This window comes from Rhinatrema bivittatum, chromosome 2 (assembly GCF_901001135.1).
Source record: "Rhinatrema bivittatum chromosome 2, aRhiBiv1.1, whole genome shotgun sequence".
NCBI classification, from domain to species: domain Eukaryota; kingdom Metazoa; phylum Chordata; class Amphibia; order Gymnophiona; family Rhinatrematidae; genus Rhinatrema; species Rhinatrema bivittatum.
This window is the reverse complement of record NC_042616.1, coordinates 316,141,132-316,162,573: the sequence shown is the minus strand read 5'-3', so window position 1 is coordinate 316,162,573 and position 21,442 is coordinate 316,141,132. Positions and strand designations below refer to the sequence as shown.

Here is a 21,442-nt window from a genome sequence, read left to right as displayed (position 1 = left end):
CAAAAGGTCCAGCTACTGAGCATAGTGCGTGTTGCTTCCCAAGCCTGTTTCAGTCTTTGTCTTCAGCTTGTTCCATTCTTCATTTTGAGCCTGTTCCAGTCTTCATTTTCAGTCTATTCCAGTCTTCATCCTTGTCTGCCCGATCTGCTCCTGCCTTGCCTGTCTGCCTCACCCCTATCCTTTCCTCTTCTTCTCCCTTGGATGGATACTTGGTTTCACCTCTGCCTGGATTCTGGGTATGCTTGACCACAGCCTGCACAAGTGTTCCTTATATGATGCATCATCTATATTTCATTGTTTCTATAGGGTTAACCTGACATACTTCCATATGGTAGATCCAGATTTGAGATCCTCTTTAAGTGTTTGATTCCTTATGTTGGTCAAGGATGGGGACTATTACAGATGTAAATTCACCCTTAATGTGGTGGGTCGAAGATGAAAGCTGAATTTCTCTGAGGTACCTCTGAGAGCAATGTTGCAGTCTGCAGAGACTGTATTCAAGTTTACATGCCTGAAGTTGTGGTACACCATGGCTTGATTAGACTGGAAGAAAAGGAATAAATGAGAAAAATAGGTAAATGTCATGGCTGAGAGTGATGTGGGCACTTGAGTCTTAGATCCATAATAAGAAAAATATTAATTATGGAACTAATTTTCAAAGCCGTTCACATATCTAGAACCTGATTTTATGTGTGTAAATGACTGTTTTAAAATTGACCTGGACTCTGGATTACATTTTCTAAGGGGTTTTGCATGTAAAAACAGCATATACACGTGTAAATGATGACTGTTAATATGTTAATTGGATGTGTAATTTGTGGTTGAGGATCTGATGTAAATGTTCTCTTTTTTTGTATTTTTCTAATTTTAATGAGTGTTTTAATCAGTGCCTGATTTGAGTGATATATAAAATAATAATAAATAAATACGTAGCATCTATTCGCGTACAAGCTATTTTATAAATGTTGAGAGTACATGCATATTATCCACTTTGACGTAGATTTTAAAAGCCTTGCATGTGCAAAAACAGCCACATACATGTGTAAGTGGGCCATGCAAATTTTAACTAGCCGGGAAGGGTGTGTGTGTGTACATTGATGTGCACATGCCCAGAAGGGTGTTCCAGCGCTGATGTGTGTAACCCCTAATTTTCTTCAGCCAATGCATGCAAGTTTGCTACAGTTCCTCAGCAGGTGTCTGGTGAACAGAGAAAGAAAGCGAGAGAGAGAACCTCTTTATAAGGCTCAGTTTGACACTCAATATATGAACCATTGTAAGGGGGCACTTTGATTTGGGGTGAGTTTTTGGGAGGTGGGTTGGGTGATACAGACACATTCAGAGGTATTCATTGTAAAATTGACATCATTAAAGCAAAGAAAATTCTAACAAGAGGAGTTGGTTTCTACACTGCTGTCTCTGCTAGCTGCCTTGTACAAATCAATTCCTATTCATCACTTATAAGGTCTAAAATTTTAAAAGCGTTGCTCTTGCCAAAATGGCCACACATACCCATATGCAGGCCTCGGTCGAGCAACATCATTTTAAGAAGCCGCAAAGTACACAAGTACATACCTGTACACGCGTCAAGAAGAAGGGTAGGAAAAGGAGTGGGACATGGGTGTTCTGGGGCAGGACTAAGACTTACGCATGTAAGTCCACATTTTAAAAAAGCTCATTATCCACATAACTTTACTTCTGATCCTGATGAGCAGCAGGTCTGGAGATCTCGAGTTTTAGGGCGATTAGTACAGCTTGAGGATCCGGGCTCAAGTGGGGGGCTTGTAGGATGAAAAACCTGAGGGGTCTTGAAGACCCTGATATGAACTGGGCAAACTGAGGGACTACTTGGAAAAACATTTTTCCCTCGTGCGAGCATGTTTTAAAATCCGCCTGCATACGCGCATAAAAGCTGCTAAAGCCCTAGCTGAAATACATGCGGAAGGGTTACTTTAAACGATACGCATGTTCTTGCAAGCACAATTTAAAACTGCAGTGTCTCTCCACTAATGCAAGACATCCGTGCTTATGGGCATACACATGTTCCTTTTCAAATTACCCTGTATGTGTGTACTTTCAGAGCAGAAGTAGGTGGTATTTTATGGAATGTGTGGCTCCCATCACACAGTTTATTAAATACTAGCATTAATCTCTGTGTGACCTCTTACATGCGTAAATGCTGTTCTGCAGATAAGTTTGAAAGTTTCTTTCATTTATTTATTTATTTCTCAATTCTTATATATCTCTCAGCAGATACCAGATCTGGCCAGAGCGGTTTACAATTAAAATACAATCTTATGTGTACATATTCATAAACAAATAAAAACATAATAGAATAACTTGATACTTAAATGGCCTAATCTATATACTTCAAGCCCCATCTATCTATTCTGTTCTCAATTTAAAAGTTGCCCAGACTATGATGAAAAAAGCCAGGCCTTTACCTTTTTTTCTTAAATTAAGATAATTCTGTTCCACCCTCACCTCTATTGGTGCCAAGTTCCACAACTCTGGACCACTAACTGAGAACATCCTTTTCCTATTTGAGACTTTACATACGTCTTGTCTTGATGAAACCAACACCAACATCGCTGATTTTGAGCATAGATTACGGGTAGGAACGTAACCCTTAATATGTTCTTGTAAATAACCTGCACCCCCTCCATTTAATGCCTTATACATCAGAGTCATTAGTTTGAAATTAGCCCCCTTTCTGAATAGGTAACCAATGAAGGCGTCTTAATAAAGGTGTTGCACTCACCCTATGTGGGAGACCAAAAATCAAACCTGCCTCCATATTCTGCACCACCTGTAAACACTGTAAACTTTTTTTAGGAAGACCCACCAATGCCACGTTACAGTAGTCTAATACTGAACAAACTAAAGCCTGAACCACCAATCTGTTAACAGGGACTTCTAAAAAAGTTCGAAATCTCCTCAATTGTCTGAGTGGAAACCAAACTTTCTGAACCAACAAAGAGATATAAAACTCCATAGTCAGAGCCTCAACACCCCTAGGGTTCCTTACTTTCTGGCTTTTGCAACGACTACGTCCCCTATCCTCAAACTGTTTAATTCCTTAAGTACCACTCTGTTTTGTCGTTAGGCTCCCTGTCTTTAAAACTTAACTCTGTTCTATGTGTACTTTTACACTGAACTGGAGAGAGGCATTCTGGGGGGAGGGTGAGTGTGATGTTAGGGTGGAGATGGAATTTCTGCACACACTTTTTAATGTTAAAAAAAAACAAAACAGGCATGTAAGCTCACGCACCCAAGCTATGCCTTTGAAAGTGCAGGTGAGTTTGTGCGTGTACCCAGCCCACTTACCTGTAAATTTTGAAAGCACACATGCGCATAAGTTCACTTTGAAAATGTGGGGTAAAGCATATAAAAGGAACTTGCGGCCTTTACATCATAACATGCCATTATTAAATTACCCTTACTACATGCAAGAAAGTCAGCTAGCCACATTAAGGAGTAGATTTTAAAAAAATACGCATGGACTCACAATTTTATAACGTGCCCGCTGGCGCATGCATGTTATGAAATTCCAGGCAGCGTGTGCAAGGGGGGGGGGGGGGGAATCGCAAAATCATGAGGCGACAAGATCGGGGCCTTTCCCAGTCCCTCCCAGTTCACTCCAATTAAAGAGCGGACTGGGAGGGAACTTTCCTATCCCCTACACTAACCTCCCTTCCCCTTCCCCTCTCCTCCCCACCCTCTAAAACCCTTTTTTTTTTATTGTTACTTTTTATTTTGCAAGTTACTTCAGGGCCCTACCTGAAGTAACTTGTGTGCGCCGACAGCCAGCCCTGCGAGGAATGGTGCTGTCCCGCGCTGCCCCACTCTGACCCCGGACCGCCCCCTTTTGAGGCCCCGGCACTTACACGCGTCCCGGGGTTTATGCGCGTGGCTGGGCCGGTTTGAAAATTGGCCTGGCACGCGTAAGGCCCGGCCACGCGCGTAAACCCTGGGATTTAGGCACGCCGGGGTTTAAAAATCAAGCCTTAAGTGTTTGCTCAATACATACATGGTTAAATTGAAATAGCAGTAGTTTTTAGATTGAATACACAGTCTGCCACATTCAGTTTTCTATTTATATATTTTACAATGTTATTTTAGCAGATAAGAATATTCTAGTGTAAGCTTTAAAACTTTGATAGATGCTAGAATTGGATCTGATAGTAAATTGTTCCTTCTAAATTGTAAGTTTTTCGTTGTTTTCAGTCTGTGCCATCTAATCCTACCTTTTCTGTCTATCTTGAATTGTCTTTCATTCATCCATATATGTCCTATGTCCCTCAAACTAACTTCATCATTCACATAACAGACATCCCTAATCTTTCGACTCACTCATCATAGGGGGATTCCTCTGCCCTCCCTAGGAGTTTTATCATTCTACTTTGAACTCATCTAATCTTATTCATATCCTAAGGTGACCAAAAGTGTTCATCATATTTCAGGTATTTCCTTACTACTACAGAGGTAGTATTTTCTAGGGATGTGCAGAGCAAAATTTTATGTTCATATTTTTTATGTCCGAAAGGGGGTCCCACTTGCGGCCAATATGGACATAAAAAAAATCCAATGAGTTGGGTATATGTACATATGTGCAAAAAAAAAATTTAAACCCCCTCACCCTCCTTAATCCCCCCCCCAGACTTACCACAACTCCCTGGTGATCGAGCGAGGAGTGAGGACGTCATTTCTGCAATCCTTGGCGAGAAGCATGTGACGTCGGTGGCACGTCGAGTGATGCGGCGTCACGTGATTCCCGGCTCGTTCGCGCCGGACGGCTCGTTCGGCCCAAAAAGAACTTTTGGCCAGCTTGGGGGGGTCAGGAGGCCCCCCCAAGCTGGCCAAAAGTTCTTTTTGGGCCGAACGAGCCGTCCGGCGCGAACGAGCCGGGAATCACGTGACGCCGGCGTCACTCGACGTGCCGCCGACGTCACATGCTTCTCGCCAAGGATTGCAGAAATGGCGTCCTCACTCCTCGCTCCATCACCAGGGAGTTGTGGTAAGTCGGGGGGGGGGATTAAGGAGGGTGAGGGGGTTTATATTTTTATTTTGGCTCAACAATCGCGATTTCCCACATATCGAACATATCTATGTTCGATATGTGGGAAATCCGATCGTTTATGTCGAATCAATTTTTTAAGTAAAAAAAAAATATGAGTTGCGTTTTACTAATGCGGTCAATCCGAATGCACACCCCTAGTATTTTCTTGTTTTGATCACCTGTTCATGAAGGGTCATGTATTAACAGCACTGTTTGCATGCATTATTGTGATTTTCATGCACTATATTTCTATGCAAGCAAATGAGCCAGGTAGAAAAACAGCATGCTTGAAAAAAAAAAAAAAAGAATTACAGCTCTTTGAGGTGTAGGGTTTTTGGGGGTTTTTTTTAGCTTTTTGGCAAAATTAGCTCGGCAAAGACAATTTTACATGTAGTTTAACTAGATGGCAATAGTTATAATGAGCTGCTTTAAATGATCTTACATCACAGCAGCTCACTAACTATTGATATGAATACAATTTTGCACATGGAGAACTACAAGCAAAATTTTATTCCCTGTGAAGGTGAAAATCTTTGCAATTAGTAGTTTCATGCTAAAATGCCAGAGTGCATGTTTTCACAAATAACATGCACTGTTCTGAGTTTTAGTGCAGAGCTTTGAGTGACATAGTGCATCACCCTGACGGAAGCGTAACATGCTACCAGTCTCCAGCATGCTTTGGATCATTATCTTTACATTGACTATTGCAATGCTTTAGTCTTTTTATGACTCACATGAGCCTAAAATAAACCCCTACAATTAAGTGGAATATTTAAATGTATATGACAATATTCTTGGTTACATTTGCCACATAGCAATCTACTCCCCTGGCGTAGCTAGTGTAGATCTCCTTTCAGTATCTTCCCCAGATTAATTGCTATGCTACAGATTTCAGTGTCATCTGTTAATATTTTAGCTTTCTCCTATTATGTAAATGGGCATAATAAAAAAGCTGGGATCGATCTAATACAGCTCTCTTAAGCAAATCAGAGAGGTCTATTCACTATACTTTATTATGCACGCATTATTTCAACTCATTTAGCATGCTATTCACTACAAGTTTTATGTCCTTTAGTGAATGTGAAGTTTTGTGCTAGCAGTCTTAATGTGGATTTTTGCAAGCTGATTAACCTAATTTTGCATTTTTACCTGCTCCTAAAGCAAAAATGTGTTAATGGGAAAAAAACATTTTATCGTTGATGCAAACAAGCGAATGCTTGTTAATGCCGCTTTTGTTTAATGTGCATTAATACAGTTTAATAAATAGACCTCTAAATCTTGTTTTAATTTTTCCATAAGGATATATAGTTGTGCTCATAAGTTTACATACCCCCGGCAGAATTTGTATGATGTGTAGCATTTTAAGAATACATGAGTGATCAGACAAAATAGGTCTGTTATTTTTAATGGGTTTCAAATTAAAACTATTACGCATCACAGAATAACACAATCATTAAACAAACCATAGCAATAAGGGAAATAATAAAATGGCCCTAGAAAATCTCCTAGAAAATTGAAACAGGTCCCTTACCTTCACAGCTAATTGTTGCGGTTCCGGTCGCAAACCTCGCGACCGGACCCTTACCTTCTCTGCCCCGGGAAACGCTGCTCGAGCGCCCACATCCTCTGGGCCACTTGGGCCTACATCGCGGCGTCCCCACGAGGGAGACGCCGCTGAAGGCTCCTCCGACCCCGCCCCCTAGGCTCACGCGCGCGCAGGAGGCTCTCCTTTTAAAGGGCCTCTGGCGCGAAAACTGTGCCGGCCCCCGGCAATAACGTCAGACGCCGAGGGGGATTTAAACCCAGCGTCTGAATCCAGGCCTTCGCCTTGTAATGTGGTCGATTTGGTTAGAGTGGAGAGTTGCCTGTTGCCTGATCCTGCCTGCCTGTTCCTGCTTGTCTGCCTGCCTGATTTCCCCTGCCTGATCCTGCCTGCCTGGTTCTGCTTGCCTGCCTGATCCCGCCTGCCTGTTCTCGCCGGCCTGTCCCGACCAAGTCTTCAGCCGCCTGCCTTGATCCTGGTCCGTTTACTCGTTCACGTCTTCAGCCGCCTGCCTTGATCCTGGTCCATTTACTCGTTCACGTCTTCAGCCGCCTGCCTTGATCCTGATCCATTTACTCGTCCACGTCTTCAGCCTCCAGTCCTGATCCTGGTCTGCATTTTCATCTACGCCGCCTGCCACTCTCCTAAGTCCCAGCGGCCCGGGTCCCTACGGGCTCCTCCCGGGGGGACCGCAGGTCTCCAGGGCGAAGACACCTAAGTCCCAGCGGTCCAGGCCTCCACAGGTTCCCCTGGAGGGGTCACGGACTTCCAGGGTGAAGACCATCCATCTACAGCGGCGGCACCGCCTTCCGACCTACTCCATCAAGCGGAGATCTACATCATCATCCTCTCCGCCGGTCGGACCAAGGATCCACCTCCTGATTCTCAACACTAATGGCCATAATCCCAATTCAGGGATTTATTCAGGTAATTTAAAATCTTCCATTTACTGCTGCTGCTTTACCTGTTGTCGTCCCGCTATTGAGATCTATAACCCTTAGATAAATAGGGTCCGCCATCTTATTTTCTCTTTTAAAATGTGTTTCTCTTACCAATGAGTTAAATTTTGATTCGACCAGCAAATACATTTTGCCTTGTCTCATACCAACTTCCTATTTTTCTTAATTCTGCATAATTATTACAATTCCAGTGTCTCCATCCACTAGTAATTATTGTACTATATTGTACAATGTTATCATCATTATCCGCAGCCAATATTGGCTCAGGCTTATTAATTTATTTAGTTTACTCAAGCTCCTTATATTTATGAATCTGCATTTTAATGTTGCCTGATGCTTTGTCTTTGTTAGCTAAATCCTTTTTGCTATTTGAAGTAACATCTGGAGATAATTCATTTTTCCTCTACCTTTTTTAGTGCGTCTTCAGTATGTTGATTCTATCATTTTTATTTATTTTCCAATGTTGTCCTTGTTCCTTTGACCCAATTTCAATTTAAACCTCTGCCTATCACATTAAACAATCTCTCTGCTAGTATTGTTTCTTCACCTTTTCTGGTCAGATGCAGTCAATGTGGGAAATACAAACTCTTACACCACTAAAATAGGGGGTTTCAATTACAACCCTGCAGGCCTGCGAACAAGTCTGGTTCTCAGCTTAGCCCAAATATCCAAATGAACCAGGTTCTTAAACCAAATGTAGACAACTTTATCTGATGACTATTCATTGTGACTATCCTGAAAACCAAACATGTTTGCGGGCCACTGTAGAATAGAGTTCAGAACCCCTGGTCTAAACTTAAGTCGACAATCAAAGAGGTAACCTCCTAGTCCTACAGAAATTACAGGAATCTTTGCATTTTCTTTGTCTTCCCATCAAAATCTCAGTGCAGATATGTCGCCTTCATCAGTGACATAGAAGGTGTTTATTTACTTGTTTATTAGCGTGCACCTTTTCATTGGTAACTCAACGTGAGTTACATTCAGGTACTCTAGGTATTTCCCTGTCCCCATTTACCAGTTTTGATCTCCCAGATATACTTGTAGCTGGGCAATTTTCAGACAGCTATTTTACCCTGGTAAATACAGTTCTCAAGTAAATGTCTTTTAAAACTTACCTATGCCTTACCTGGCCCAGGGACTGAAATTGTGTGTTCTTTTACTCATGCAACAAGTAGGCAGGCTCAGTAGGCAGGTACTCTTCTTCAAAACAACTCCTATAGATTTGAAAATGTAATCTGTGCACCTTGTTTCCCTGCCTTCCCTACCCCATGACCTAACCACACTCTGAAGCCCACTGGTTTCTTGCCCAGGTAAAAAGTATGTCCCTTGTTGATCCCCATGCATTCTTTTCTTTAATTGAATTTTTCACAAATACATGAGAAAAAAAAAAAGATAAGAAAGATAAATGAACATCCAGCAACATTACAGGAAAATAAAGCACTAGGAAAATAAACATCAAATAACAAGTGCACATCAACTGGGGCTTCATCAGTATTAGGAAAATAATATTTATTTATTTGTCTGTTTATTTATTTATTTATATTTTTTTTATATACCGCAGCACGTGTGGCACATCACCTCGGTTTACAGATAACAATAACTCAGCAAGACGTTTTACAATTCAACAAATTATCTGAAAGAAAAAGCAAACAGTATAACCATAAACTAGGGATGTGCAGAGGGACACCATATGTTGCATTTGGGATACGTATTCGTCGGTGGGGCAGATACGTTGCATACGTCCGTATGGCGCCCCGATACGGTTAAACGTCTAATCCTATTCGTTGCCCGTCTAAAATTAAAATTTACTACAACCCCCCACCCTCCTGACCCCCCCAAGACTTACCAAAACTCCCTGGTGGTCCAGCGGGGGGTCCGGGACCCATCCCCTGCACTCTCACACCCTCGATACCAGTTCAAAATGGTGACGGATAGCCTTTGACCTACTATGTCACAGGGGCTACTGGTACCATTGGTCAGCCCCTGTCACATGGCCATCGGCGCCATCTTGTGCTCCTACCATGTGACAGGGGCTGACCAATGGCACCGGTAGCCCCTGTGACAAAGGCTATCGGCCCATGATGAAACCGGCACCGAGGGTGTGAGAGCAGGGGATGAGTCCCGGACCCCCCGCTGGACCACCAGGGAGTTTTGGTAAGTCTTGGGAGAGTTCAGGAGGGTGGGGGGTTTGTTTAAATTGTTATTTAGGTGGCCGTATAATTCGGTGAATATTCGTGTATTCGTGGGGAATCGCTATACGTTTCGCTTCCCCACGAATACTACGAATAGTGCAATATACGTTGTGGATCGCCAATACGGCGAAAACGAATGCACATCCCTACCATAAACTAGAATAAACATCGAAGTTATAAGGGTGATAAGTAATCTGGGGAGAATATCAGGAATTAAGGGCTAATATAAGCTAATCGCAATTAGCTTATATAATAGATTAACAACAAGAACAATTATTTACATAGTGAAATAAATAACCCATAGGGAGCAATTCAAGGTGGGAGGGGGAGGGGGAGAGGGGGAGACGAGGGGAGGTTGTGAAGGCGATGTAAGTGGGTAGTATAGGTCCCTGATAGTTAATAGTATGCTTTTTTGAACAACCAGGGTTTTAGGTTTTGTTTGAATTTTTTGTGGCAAGATTCCTGGCGTAGATCAGAGGGCATGCTGTTCCATATTGTAGAACCAGCTATAATGAGCGATCGTTCTTTTGTAGATACAAGTTTGGTCATTTTCGGGGAGGGGATCGGTAAAGGAAAAAAGGAAAATCAAATCCAATCTACAGGCTCCAAGGCACCAACATGGCCGGCGCCATTTTGCAATACGGCAATACGGCCATATGGCTGGTGCCATTTTGCAATACGGCCCGAGTGCAGGAGGGCGCTCCCGGACCCCCACTGGACTTTTGGCAAGTCTTGTGGGGGTCAGGAGGCCCCCCAAGCTGGCCAAAAGTCGCTGGGGGTCCAGCGGGGGTCCGGGAACGATCTCCTGCGCTCGTGACGTCGGGGGACAGGAACCATTTCTGTTAACGCAGCGGTGGCCCGAGAGTGGAAGATCACACCGGGACCCCCCCCCACTGGATCCCAGGTAATTTAAAACATTTTGGGGGGGTTCAGGAGGGTGGGGGATTTATTTTAAAGGGTCGGGGTGGGTTTTAGGGTTGTTTTATTGTGCCGGTTTTCCTGCCCTCCCCCGATTTACGATTTAAACGATTTTTAAAAAAAACAAAACCGCGACGATCAGATTCCCTCCCCCCCCAGCCAAAATCGATCGTTAAGACGATCGATCACACGATTCACATCTCTACTAAATAGAAAGCTGGCCTAGTTTCAGTCTCTTACAGAAAGGCCACGGTCCACCAGTTTTTCTTTCCCAGTACCTGCCAGCAAGGGTTTATGTTTGACTTTGGCTGAAAGGCTGAAGCAGTTAAAATGAGATACTGAATTTGGGGACAAAAGGCAAGAAAATAAATCTTCTCCCTCTGCTAAAATACTCACTGTGTAAAATTTAGAGTACTTAACTCAGTCTATAAGTGGGCTGATCCCACCATGTGCTCCTGGGCCTGGATATCTCTGGAAAGGAAGTCTTTCAGTCTCTCAGCTCCTGACTCCTCTGTCCCTTGTTGGGATTTTACATGTAGCTCGGCTATGAAGGAAGAACAGCTGCATGTCTCTCTATTTCTTCAGAGCACAGATTTCTGTCTCACCTTCCTGATAATTAGCTCATCAGGAAAAGAACTGATTGCAGGGCTGCTAGATGGACTCCTCTCTTTCTGGCTCCAACTTCTGGTTGTCCTTGCACCTCACGCACAGACAGAACCAGCTAAATTGTGCTTTTCTACCTTAAATGGTCTCCCAGCATTCCTTTGGCTTCCTCCTCTGCGGGCTATGTAGTGCTGTTCTTTAGGCAGGTTAAACAGTACAACCCTTTTCCCAATTGTTAATACTGTGAATGCTGGATGCTGGTTCTTGCAGAACATTTGTCATTTACAGGAGAGCACATATGTGTTTTTGATGTATTTTTATATTCCTTCACTTTATCTGGGGTGACTTGCAGTATCTGCAGGATTGACACAGATGCAGCTCAGTTCACATTCTAAGATTCCAACACATGATAAGCTCATGGGGTCAGGAACTTGGTTCATGGTAGCTTGCTATATAGATAGATAGTTATAGATATTATATGGTTAAAAATGTGGGGTTAGTTTTGAAGGAAGAGGACTTAGTCCTGAACCAATTTCAAGTCTAGTATGACTATTGTATTCTATGTCCTTTAGCTTTTCTCATTAACAGGAAAGAGGAAGCTATCAAAAGATCAAAAACAACAGCAATCTAAAAAGTCACCCAGTATCAAAATGCAAGAATCCTCCTGAAAAACCTCTAGGAAAACTTTTATTTTTTATTTTGAAATATTGCTCTTATTTATCACAACACAGCAGAGAAATCAGTACTGAAAAATTAAAAGAAAGGGAAAAACATCAGACAGTAAAAAATGTATTTTTGTAGTACTGATTTCTCTGCTGTGTTGTGATAAATAAGAGTAGTATTTCTAAATAAAAAATCTAATTTTTCACCAGTGTTTTTTTTTTAGGATTGTTTCAAAAAGAAATTTAATCAACTGTTACTTCGTGCACTGATTGTTTTTTTTTTTTTCCATTTATATTTACTTGAGGATCATTTCCTGTAGAAAAAATGTCCTTTCCTCTGAATGTTAGGTTCACTATTTTCTCTTGCTGCTGTTTGGCAGGATGAGCCGAGCTCTGGAATGGATCCCTATTCTAAGCGCTACCTCTGGCATGCGATCACGAAGGAAGTCCATGATGGCTGCACTGCTGTGCTTACATCTCACAGGTAGGCTGAGTATCTGCAGCAGGGTTGCCATCACCCAAAAGTACATTTTGAACATGTGGCAAGCATTTGTGTATCAGTATGTAGTGCAATAATGCTCTATCCATTATTCTTCTAAGGCAATATCAGGAATTTATCACTAAATACTGGCTGCAGCAGGACATGACCGCAGCAAAATAATGCATGTATCCACTCTGCATTTCCAGTTCCGTGTTCTTTAGTTGTATATGTTATTGTGATTCCTGGAAATGTTATATGTTACCACGCTAGAGCATTAACTTAATAAATAAATAATTTGAATCCTAATTTTAACCCCTACTCCATTAACTCGCCACTCCTCTTAATCTTTCCCCTTTAGAAGGTTAATACGTTATCACCACATCCATTCGACAGCAAATACGTTTTCTCCACAGCGTATAGACTCTAAATATCTTGTTCTTACATTTGGCGATATTCATTGTCTGCAAATACGTCTTCACCAAACCCTTTGACTGTAAATATCCTGAAACTATATTTAGTGATATACTTTGACTGTAAATACTTTTACAGGTCATTCTTTTGTCTGTAAAATTATGTTTCTCTATACATGGTTATACATTTTGCTTTGATAGTTCTTAGTTTTTTATTCTCCAGTTTTTAGTTCTCTGTAAAGCCTGTTTGCTGCATTTTGTTATATGTAAACCGATGTGATGTTCCCAACGACTGTCGGTCTATAAAAATATTCAAATAAATAAAATAAAATAATTAAATATACCTTTCCATTTCACGTACACATTTTCAGTTTCGGAATTTTCTTCTCAAGTACCCAGTATATTTATTTTCAGTTCTGTGCACATGAATTCCTCCATGAAATGCACAAAATGCAAGGTAAGAAAGCACTATAAGTGAATCCAGGGATTATAGCTAGCACTTTACTCCTCATTCTGAAGACCTCCCTGTGGGGGGAGAGGGGCAATGAGGGTCTAATACAAGCCAGTTGAGTGCTTCAGAAATAATCAGAGAGCTACAAATTTACAGGTGAATTTTCAATGGAGTTACATACATAAATGTAACATACTATGACAGCAGTTTTCAAAAGTCATTTATGCGTGTAAAGTGCACTTATGTGAGTAAATCCTGTGGACAATTCAATGGCATATATTGTAGCAATTTTCAAAAGCCCATTTATACAAGTAAAATACATTTAAACATGTAAAACCCAGTTTTACCTCACTGCTCCTTTGGAGCAGCAGTAGACTTCATGCACCGGCCAGCTGCCAGCGCGCACTTCCCCGGGACAGTGGCTAATGGCGCTGCACCGACTCCTCCCACCCACCCACCCTGTCCCTCCATGCCCAGACAACTCCCCTGGCCCATCCCTTTTCCCTCAGCCAGCACTTCTTTGCATACTGGGGTTTACGTGCATGGCCGGGCCTGTTGTAAAATGCGCGTGGCACGCACAAGGCCTGACCACACGCATAAACCCCAAAATTTACATGCGTAGTCCTTTTAAAATCCAGGCTTAAAATTATAAATTTCACACAGCTTGGATAGTCTAAAGTATACGGATACTTTTTACCGGCAGACAAAAAACAGAATTTTCAAAGTAGAGCTCTGTGCATAAATCCACTTAGAAAATTCATAGGTATGCATGGAGCTGGTGTAAATTTGTGCATATGGATTTACATACAACTACTCTGGAAAATCAAAAGCATACGTGTAAATCCCAGTTCTGCTGCAACTCCCATTCCCAGAACACCAATTTAGTATGCACATAAAAATGTGTGTGTTCTGTTGCATATATTTCCGCCAGGGGCTATTTTCAAAGAGCCACATATGTGCATAAAACCAGGCTTTATGTGTGTGAGTGCCTTTGAAAATTACCCCCTTCAAGCCTTCGTGCTGTAATTCGTAGGACTGAGGTCTTCTATTTTTAAAAGGCCTCCATTCTAATGAATCATCCTGGACTTGCTCATGAACCCAAGGCTTTAGCAATGCTAGTGCAGCTCCTGCACTTTACACTCCATCAAGAGCGACCTGAGGAAGAAAGATAGAAGTGTGGTCTGCGAGACAGAGGCTTATAAAATTAGTGTGATATGGAACAAGTTACTAGAGAATAGTTACGATTGCCACCAAATAATATTAGGACTAAGGGACAATCTATGAAACTAACTAGTAGCAGATTTAAAACAAATTTAAGAAAGGAGTATTTTTCAGTCAACTCACAATTCAGGTATGGAATTTGTTGCCAGAAAGTCTGTTTAAGGCTAATAGTATGGCTGAGTTTAAAAAGGTTTGGACGGTTCCATAAATAATTATTAGACAGATAGCCTTGCATGTCTCCACCTCTTACTCCTGAGAGAAACATGATTTCCTCTTGGGATCTGCCTGGTACTTCCAAGCGACCCAGAGTGGCCATTGTCTGAAACAGGATGCTGGGCTCGATGGACCCAGCATGGAACATCGTATGCTTCTGTGGTGCCAAGCATAGTGATCTTTTGGTGAGTATAGTGAATGTAAAGACATATTGCAATAAACTGGAACAAATCACAGAATATCCCTAACATTTTAATATTTTATTTTTGCTAATATTACAGGCTATAATTTTTTTAGAGCAATGTCTGCATCTGACTTTACCAGTCAACAAATTTATAGTTAATGCATTGTTTGTTTCCTTTCTCCTTTTTTAATACTTTAGCACCTTAAAACTGAATTGTATTCTGGAATTTATTCTAAGAGGTGAATTCATTTTAAAAGCTGAATTTAGGTGTGAAACATGTTGGTCTGCTTAATGTCATTATGTTTATTTTCTAGCATGGAAGAATGTGAAGCTCTTTGTACAAGACTTGCTATAATGGCCAATGGGAGTTTCATGTGCCTTGGATCCCCTCAGCATATTAAAAACAGGTACAGTTTTTACCTTCAACATTATTAATGTTTCTGCATTTGCTTCTTGGCAAGGTTTGCTATTCATCAAATGAAGCTGGTACCAAAAACCTACATAATTGGGACTGGAAGATAAAAAAAAAAAAAAAGCAAAGACTAGCAATAAATAGCATTGGGTCTGAGAAGTCTATTTTGGAACGTGGTATTCATCAGGGGCCCATAATGAGACTTCTCTAATCTAGTATGTTTAGAGAGTAGCACTTTTTACAGATTGCATCAAAGCTAGTACAGAAATTAGTACAGAAGATAAAAGAAAAGGAAAAAGGAAGTCCCTGAAAACTATAGACAATGACTCCATTTAACTTTAGTATCCAATAGTAGAATAAAGCATCTGTAAGAATGTGGATAATGATTAGTTTTAAGAAACAAAATCCATGCATTTTTAGTTGGAAAATCATATCAGACCAACTTTTATATTGTTGTCATAGATAAAGAGGAAACAGTGAATATGATATCTCTCAGATTTTAGGATGGCTTTTTTACTGTCCTACTTGAGATTCTCCTAAACAAATTGAACCGATATGGTCTACATCACACTACAGGTAGGTAGGTGGCTAGATAAACATACCCGTGTATAGTAATCAATGGTTCACTGTTTATCTGGAATAACATAACAAGGGAATTTCACAAGGTTTGGTATTTCTTATTTTAATTAACATCTGCAATGATAGATTAAAGAATACCCTCTTAAAATTCCTAGATTGATTTATTTATTAAAAAATGCATAACTCATAATAACAAAATTACTAGGCAGGTAACACTCATGTGTTCATAAATAAGATCCAACACAATAAATACAAAGAGGATAACTTTCAAACCGCACTGCACAGCCACATGTATATGTGTATATGGCTGTGTGGAGGTGTACGATAGTATTTTGTAACCCGTTCTTATCAGGTGCACATGTACACGTATTGCTACCCCGCTGACACACAAATACATGCAATGCATTCAGAGCGAGTATTTCAATGCATTGAACATGTGTACTTTTCCTATCAATTTTAAAAATATACGCATGTATATTTTACAGAAGTAAATAAAGTACGACTTGTTCACATAACACCCGTTTTATGTGTACAAGTTGGTATATTTTAAAACATGCGCATAACCGAAATTACCAGTTTTCTGATTCCTCCACTAGTTTGCACAGTCCTTCTCCAGCTCATCAAGACTCTTTCCTGGTTTTTCATCCTGAACTAAGGCCATGTGGCCTAAGTCCAATCACCAGACCTTGTCCCTGGCACATGATAAACCAAAATCTGGTTGGTACCATTTTTTAAAATGGCATCAGCAGGCCCAGAGTTGGAGGACCTCCTGATCCAAAATCCATTTTAGTGGTATAGAGGGTTAGGAATGGAGGTTGGATTATGCATGTACCCGTCCAGACCACTAGGATCATATTTTTAAGGTGGGAGAGTGGGTAACCAGGGATTTTATTTTATTTGGAGGAGAGGGATGTGCTGGAGGTAGGGAGAAATCTTGACACGAAGGGGCCTTTTCTTCACTAATAAAGGGAGGGGGTGGGGAAAGGAGGCCATTACCACATGATTGCCCTACTTATTTATTATTTATTTAAGGGGGCAAAGCCATCTTAGAAGACAGTTTGGGGGTTGTGAGGGTCTAAAATGACCCCAGGGTCATTTTATGATGGTTTCTGGCACTTTTGAGCACTTTTGCCCTTTAATTTTCCTGCGGGATCATCAGGGACCTGCGTTAGCAGCTCAATGCCCCCTGAGGAAAATAACTACACCTCGCTTAAATGCACTAAAATAGTGGGCTTAATGTTTTCTAAGTCAGCCGCATTATTTTATTATCATAGGATTGCCTTGCATAAGCTGCTTTGCATGCATTAGGCAATTTTATATATGCACAAGCATGCAAAGAGCTTATTTCAATAGGGGGAGGAAACCTTGTGTTTTATATGACAATATCATGCACTAAACAGCTTATAACGTGTGTTACTTGCTATTTAACTTGTAATATGCCTTATCTTGACTTAACAATCCATCTACTAGTTGTAAGCCCTCTAGGAATAGGGAAACACCTATAGTACCTGAATGAAAACCACTTTGAAGTGCCTTAAAAAGTGTAATAAATACTCTATAAACAGATACTGTATGAGGTCCCCAAAGCATCATGGGAGTTGCAAAGCAGCCACCCAGTGACAAGAACATTCCAAAGGTCCAAATGAAAGGCACTAAAACTCCTAATATGCATGGCAGGTAGGCATATTAGCAGCAAGACTTTGAAGCTTTTTTCAGTCATCTTGCCACTCTCATGGAAATTCTGGCAAGCCCAGCAAAAGCAGATTGATTTTCAAAAAGATGAACTTATGCATCAGCTCTGGTGCCAGTCTTGAACTATGAGGACTCATGATGTCTACTGACATTGAAAAGACACATTCACTGGGCATGCTGTTTGTGGGCAGGCAAGGTACTGCTGAGCCACCTTGTCTAGGTCAGGCCAGAGCATGGACCTGTGTGTCCAATATGCCAATGCTTCTGTGTCCATGTCTTCAATGGGCTCTGTGAGATAGTGTGTCGCAGAAATTTCTGTTGGTGTCTCCTTTACTGGAGTGGAATGAGGGTCTCTTTTGGCAACTGCTTTAGCTATGGCCTGTGTCAGTTCTTTGGGGCAACATGGCTTTGCTGTTTTGAGATGGGAGAGAAAGTGCTAGATAAAAGGGTGCTACTTGTACCCGCACTACTCTCTGGAGTTTCCACTCTTTCGTATGCTACATCCCCACTATGCTTCTGCCTCTGGTCCTCCTGTTCACACCCCCTACATACCAATATCTCCTTCATGTATGTGAGATGCTGGGATTGGAGGGCAAGACTCCCTTTCAGCTGTGGATCACAAAGTGTGAAAAGCAAGTATGCCATCTTTTGTGCCAGACGTTTTGGTTTCACTTGCACCTGCTGCTGCAAGGAATCCCAAAACCACAACAACTCTGCTTCCATTCCCTTTTACTCACAGAATCCCTATACCGTTTCCTCATGAATATTTTCTATAGGGATGACCCTACCCATGGTAGTACTTCTGGAACCTAATCCTCCATGATATCCTTGAAGGGCTTCAGGATTTCTATCAGGTGCCTCTTCACTACCCAATCATGATTCTCCAGGCAGTGATCCACACCTATCTCTGTTTCCATAGAAAAATCACAAAGGGATGTTTGCTTCCCCACTAATCTCTGCAGCATCATCATAGGTAGAATTCCAGCAGGGGCCAACATTTTGAATCAGATGCTCATGAAGCATCCTGACTTTTCCCTCCTTCTCACGAAGAAGCTGCCCACGCTTCAATGGAAATGTCCCATTATTTTCCTAATCATCTATCAAGTCCTTCAGGGACAAGTTCCTGTGGTCCTTGGGCCCCAGACCCAGGGCATTGCTCACTGCCAAATGCAGCAAGTGTGCAAAGCAATGGATACCCCGAAAGACCCCCATCTTCTACTCCCTCCCTTATCATATTTTTCCTACAGTCTGTCACAAAAAAAAAACAACCTGAATGAAGGCTCCTGACTCTCCACTCTAGCTGCCAACCCTCCAACATCTTTCTTATGGTTGATAGAATATTGCACAATTTATGAGGGCTATCCGTCACCTGGGTGTGCAGCACAGCCCACCTGCACCCTGAGGGTTGGACACCACTAGAGCTGCTACCTGCTGCTGCCTCAGTCAGATCCTACCAATGTGCCATCAGAGAGAGTTAACCTGTGTTCAGATAGCGCTGGTGAAATGCTCGCTGCTCCCCTCTGCCTTAGCCAGCTGTGCCTGTATGAGACAACAGCACTGGTTGTACAGGGTAAGGATAACATTCCTACTAAATGTACGTCTGGAGAACACTTTGTAATTGGCAGCTAACACATGCAGGAGACGCTTAATGCCCACATTCTCCACTACCTGCAGGGGCAGGTGATACAGGGCAATCATTTTCTTGATGTTCCTTGTTATTACATTTGATACTATTTGCCTCTTGCCCTGGGACAGTCAGGGGTGGCTCAAGGCAATTTTCTGGCTGAGGTGAGGGATGAGATGGCACCCCTTGCCTCCATTGGGCCCTCTCTCCCTTTTCCACATACACCCATACATGTATACACACATATACACTCATTCATTTCTCTCCCTCTTCCATACACACATACACTCTCATTGTCTCTTCTCACCTCTCACCCCCCCCCCCCCAAGCACCCTCATACATGCTCTCTCTCACCCCGAAACACCCTCACACGTGCTCTCTCACCCCCCAGGCTCGCAATCATTCACACATACATATACACACACATACACACTCACACACACACACACACACACACACCCCTCTACACACACTCACTCTCACCGGCCCTTCATCTTCGCCACAAGCAGGACAAGGTCCGCTCGCAGCATGCTGGGGACTCCTCCATCTTTACCATTTTCTGCACAGATTTTCCCTCCAGCTATTATAGTCATTTCCACTCTGTCACTGCAACCTAGGAAATAATACCCCCATTGGTTTTCAGCCATAACTTCCCTTTCCCCTATTACTGTGCAGATGGGGGTAATTTAAAATTAACATAGGAAGAGAATGACTTCTGTTGACTTCAAAGGAAAGAATTTGCATTGGCATCTCTCTGTGTAATCATCAAAAAGGACTGCAAAATGGTCCATATGTCACCATTTATTTTTTTTAAATAGTTTTAATGTGCTTCCCTAGCCTTTTAGACTTAAAAAAAGAAAGGAGAGTGAGCAGAGGCTATTTCCATTGTGATTCAATTTATCTTCTTCAGCTTTGTTTACCTTTCTCAGTTACTGACCACTGCTTTCTGAGCCAGGTCTTGCCTTCAGCCTTCCCTGCCACCACAGTGCCCAGGAAGCAGTCATTGTACCTCCGTCGCTGCGGGGTCTAGGAAGCAGCCATTGAACCTCCGCCCCACAGCTTCTCTGTGGGGTCTCCATACATTCCTGCATGGCCTAGCCTCTGCCAAGTGCTTCCAGATCTGCCTTCTGTGAATCTACAAGCAGGATTGATTGCTTCTGCCTGGACTGGAGACTGCCGCTCTCCTTCCAGTTTCCAGTTGAGGCAGGTGCAATTCTGAGCCTGCCTCAGGACTATCCATTGGAGGCTCACGGGTCCTTTTTTGCTTTGGCAACAGGGTGAGGCAGCTACTAGGGGGGGGGGGGGGGCAGTTTTTTCCACTTTCAAATTTTGCCGCCTGAAGCTGCCACCTCACTCTGCCTCATTATAGAATCACCTCTGGGGACAGTGATATAGAACAGCACCCCATTTCCTCTGTGGAGAGTTGCCATTGCAGATGCATGACAGGGGGCTGCTGGCTTGCCATCTGACTGGTGGAAGGGGCCATGGGATCAGTTTCAGAAAAAGTTTTCTCCTTTTCAACCCCATTCATCTAACTTTTACACTGAAGAACAGAGGGGGTCCCCAGGCTAGTACTTCTACCTTCCCCTTCTGCAGGTGATGCTGCTTACCAGCATTTTTCAGATTCCCTAGTATCTTCCCTCAACTGATGGCCTGTCTGCAGCGAATACACAAGTAAAATGTGGATCTTTCATCATTTTAATGTGATTCCAGACCAGAGATGTGTTGCAGATCTCTTTTCTACATCCTTGGGGCTGATGCTGGCAGTGGAGTTGAGGTTGAGGGTAGATCTTGAGTACAAAGACCAGGGGCATCACTCTCAGCCCTGCATTTGTCAATAGGCACCCATTAATTTGTGCCTAGAGAAGCAAATATTTAGGGCAGGAGGCTGGCTAAGATTTGCTGCCTTCCAGCTCTACCAAATCTCATTCAGCAGAGAAGAGCCCACTGCTACCCTATATAACAGACCCTTACAGGAGGTAAGTGAAAGCACCAAAAGTGCCTAGGGAGAGCAAAATACTCAATCCATCCCTGATTGCTCATGTTTTCTGGCTGCATTACCTTCTCTTTATGGGAGTTGCTCTCAACTTTGTCAGTATCATATATTTCTCCATCACCTCACTGGAGGCTAAGTCAGTACTGACTAAACTTCCAAAGGTTTCAGCTACTAGCTCTTCAATTTCTAATTCAAGAAATCCCAGACGAGATTCTTCTTGAGTATCAATTGTTGAAAATACTGTCT

General features: G+C 42.2%; 1 protein-coding gene across 1 annotated transcript in view; it reads left to right on the top strand.

Annotated features, from left to right (window-relative positions):
* ABCA13 (ATP binding cassette subfamily A member 13) overlaps positions 1-21,442 on the top strand; it is a 929,477-nt gene that overhangs the window by 862,568 nt on the left and 45,467 nt on the right. Inside the window, exons 52-53 of the mRNA XM_029587089.1 lie at positions 12,314-12,417; positions 15,208-15,300. Coding sequence (XP_029442949.1) covers positions 12,314-12,417; positions 15,208-15,300 — 197 coding nt within the window. The remainder of the gene's footprint in view (positions 1-12,313; positions 12,418-15,207; positions 15,301-21,442) is intronic.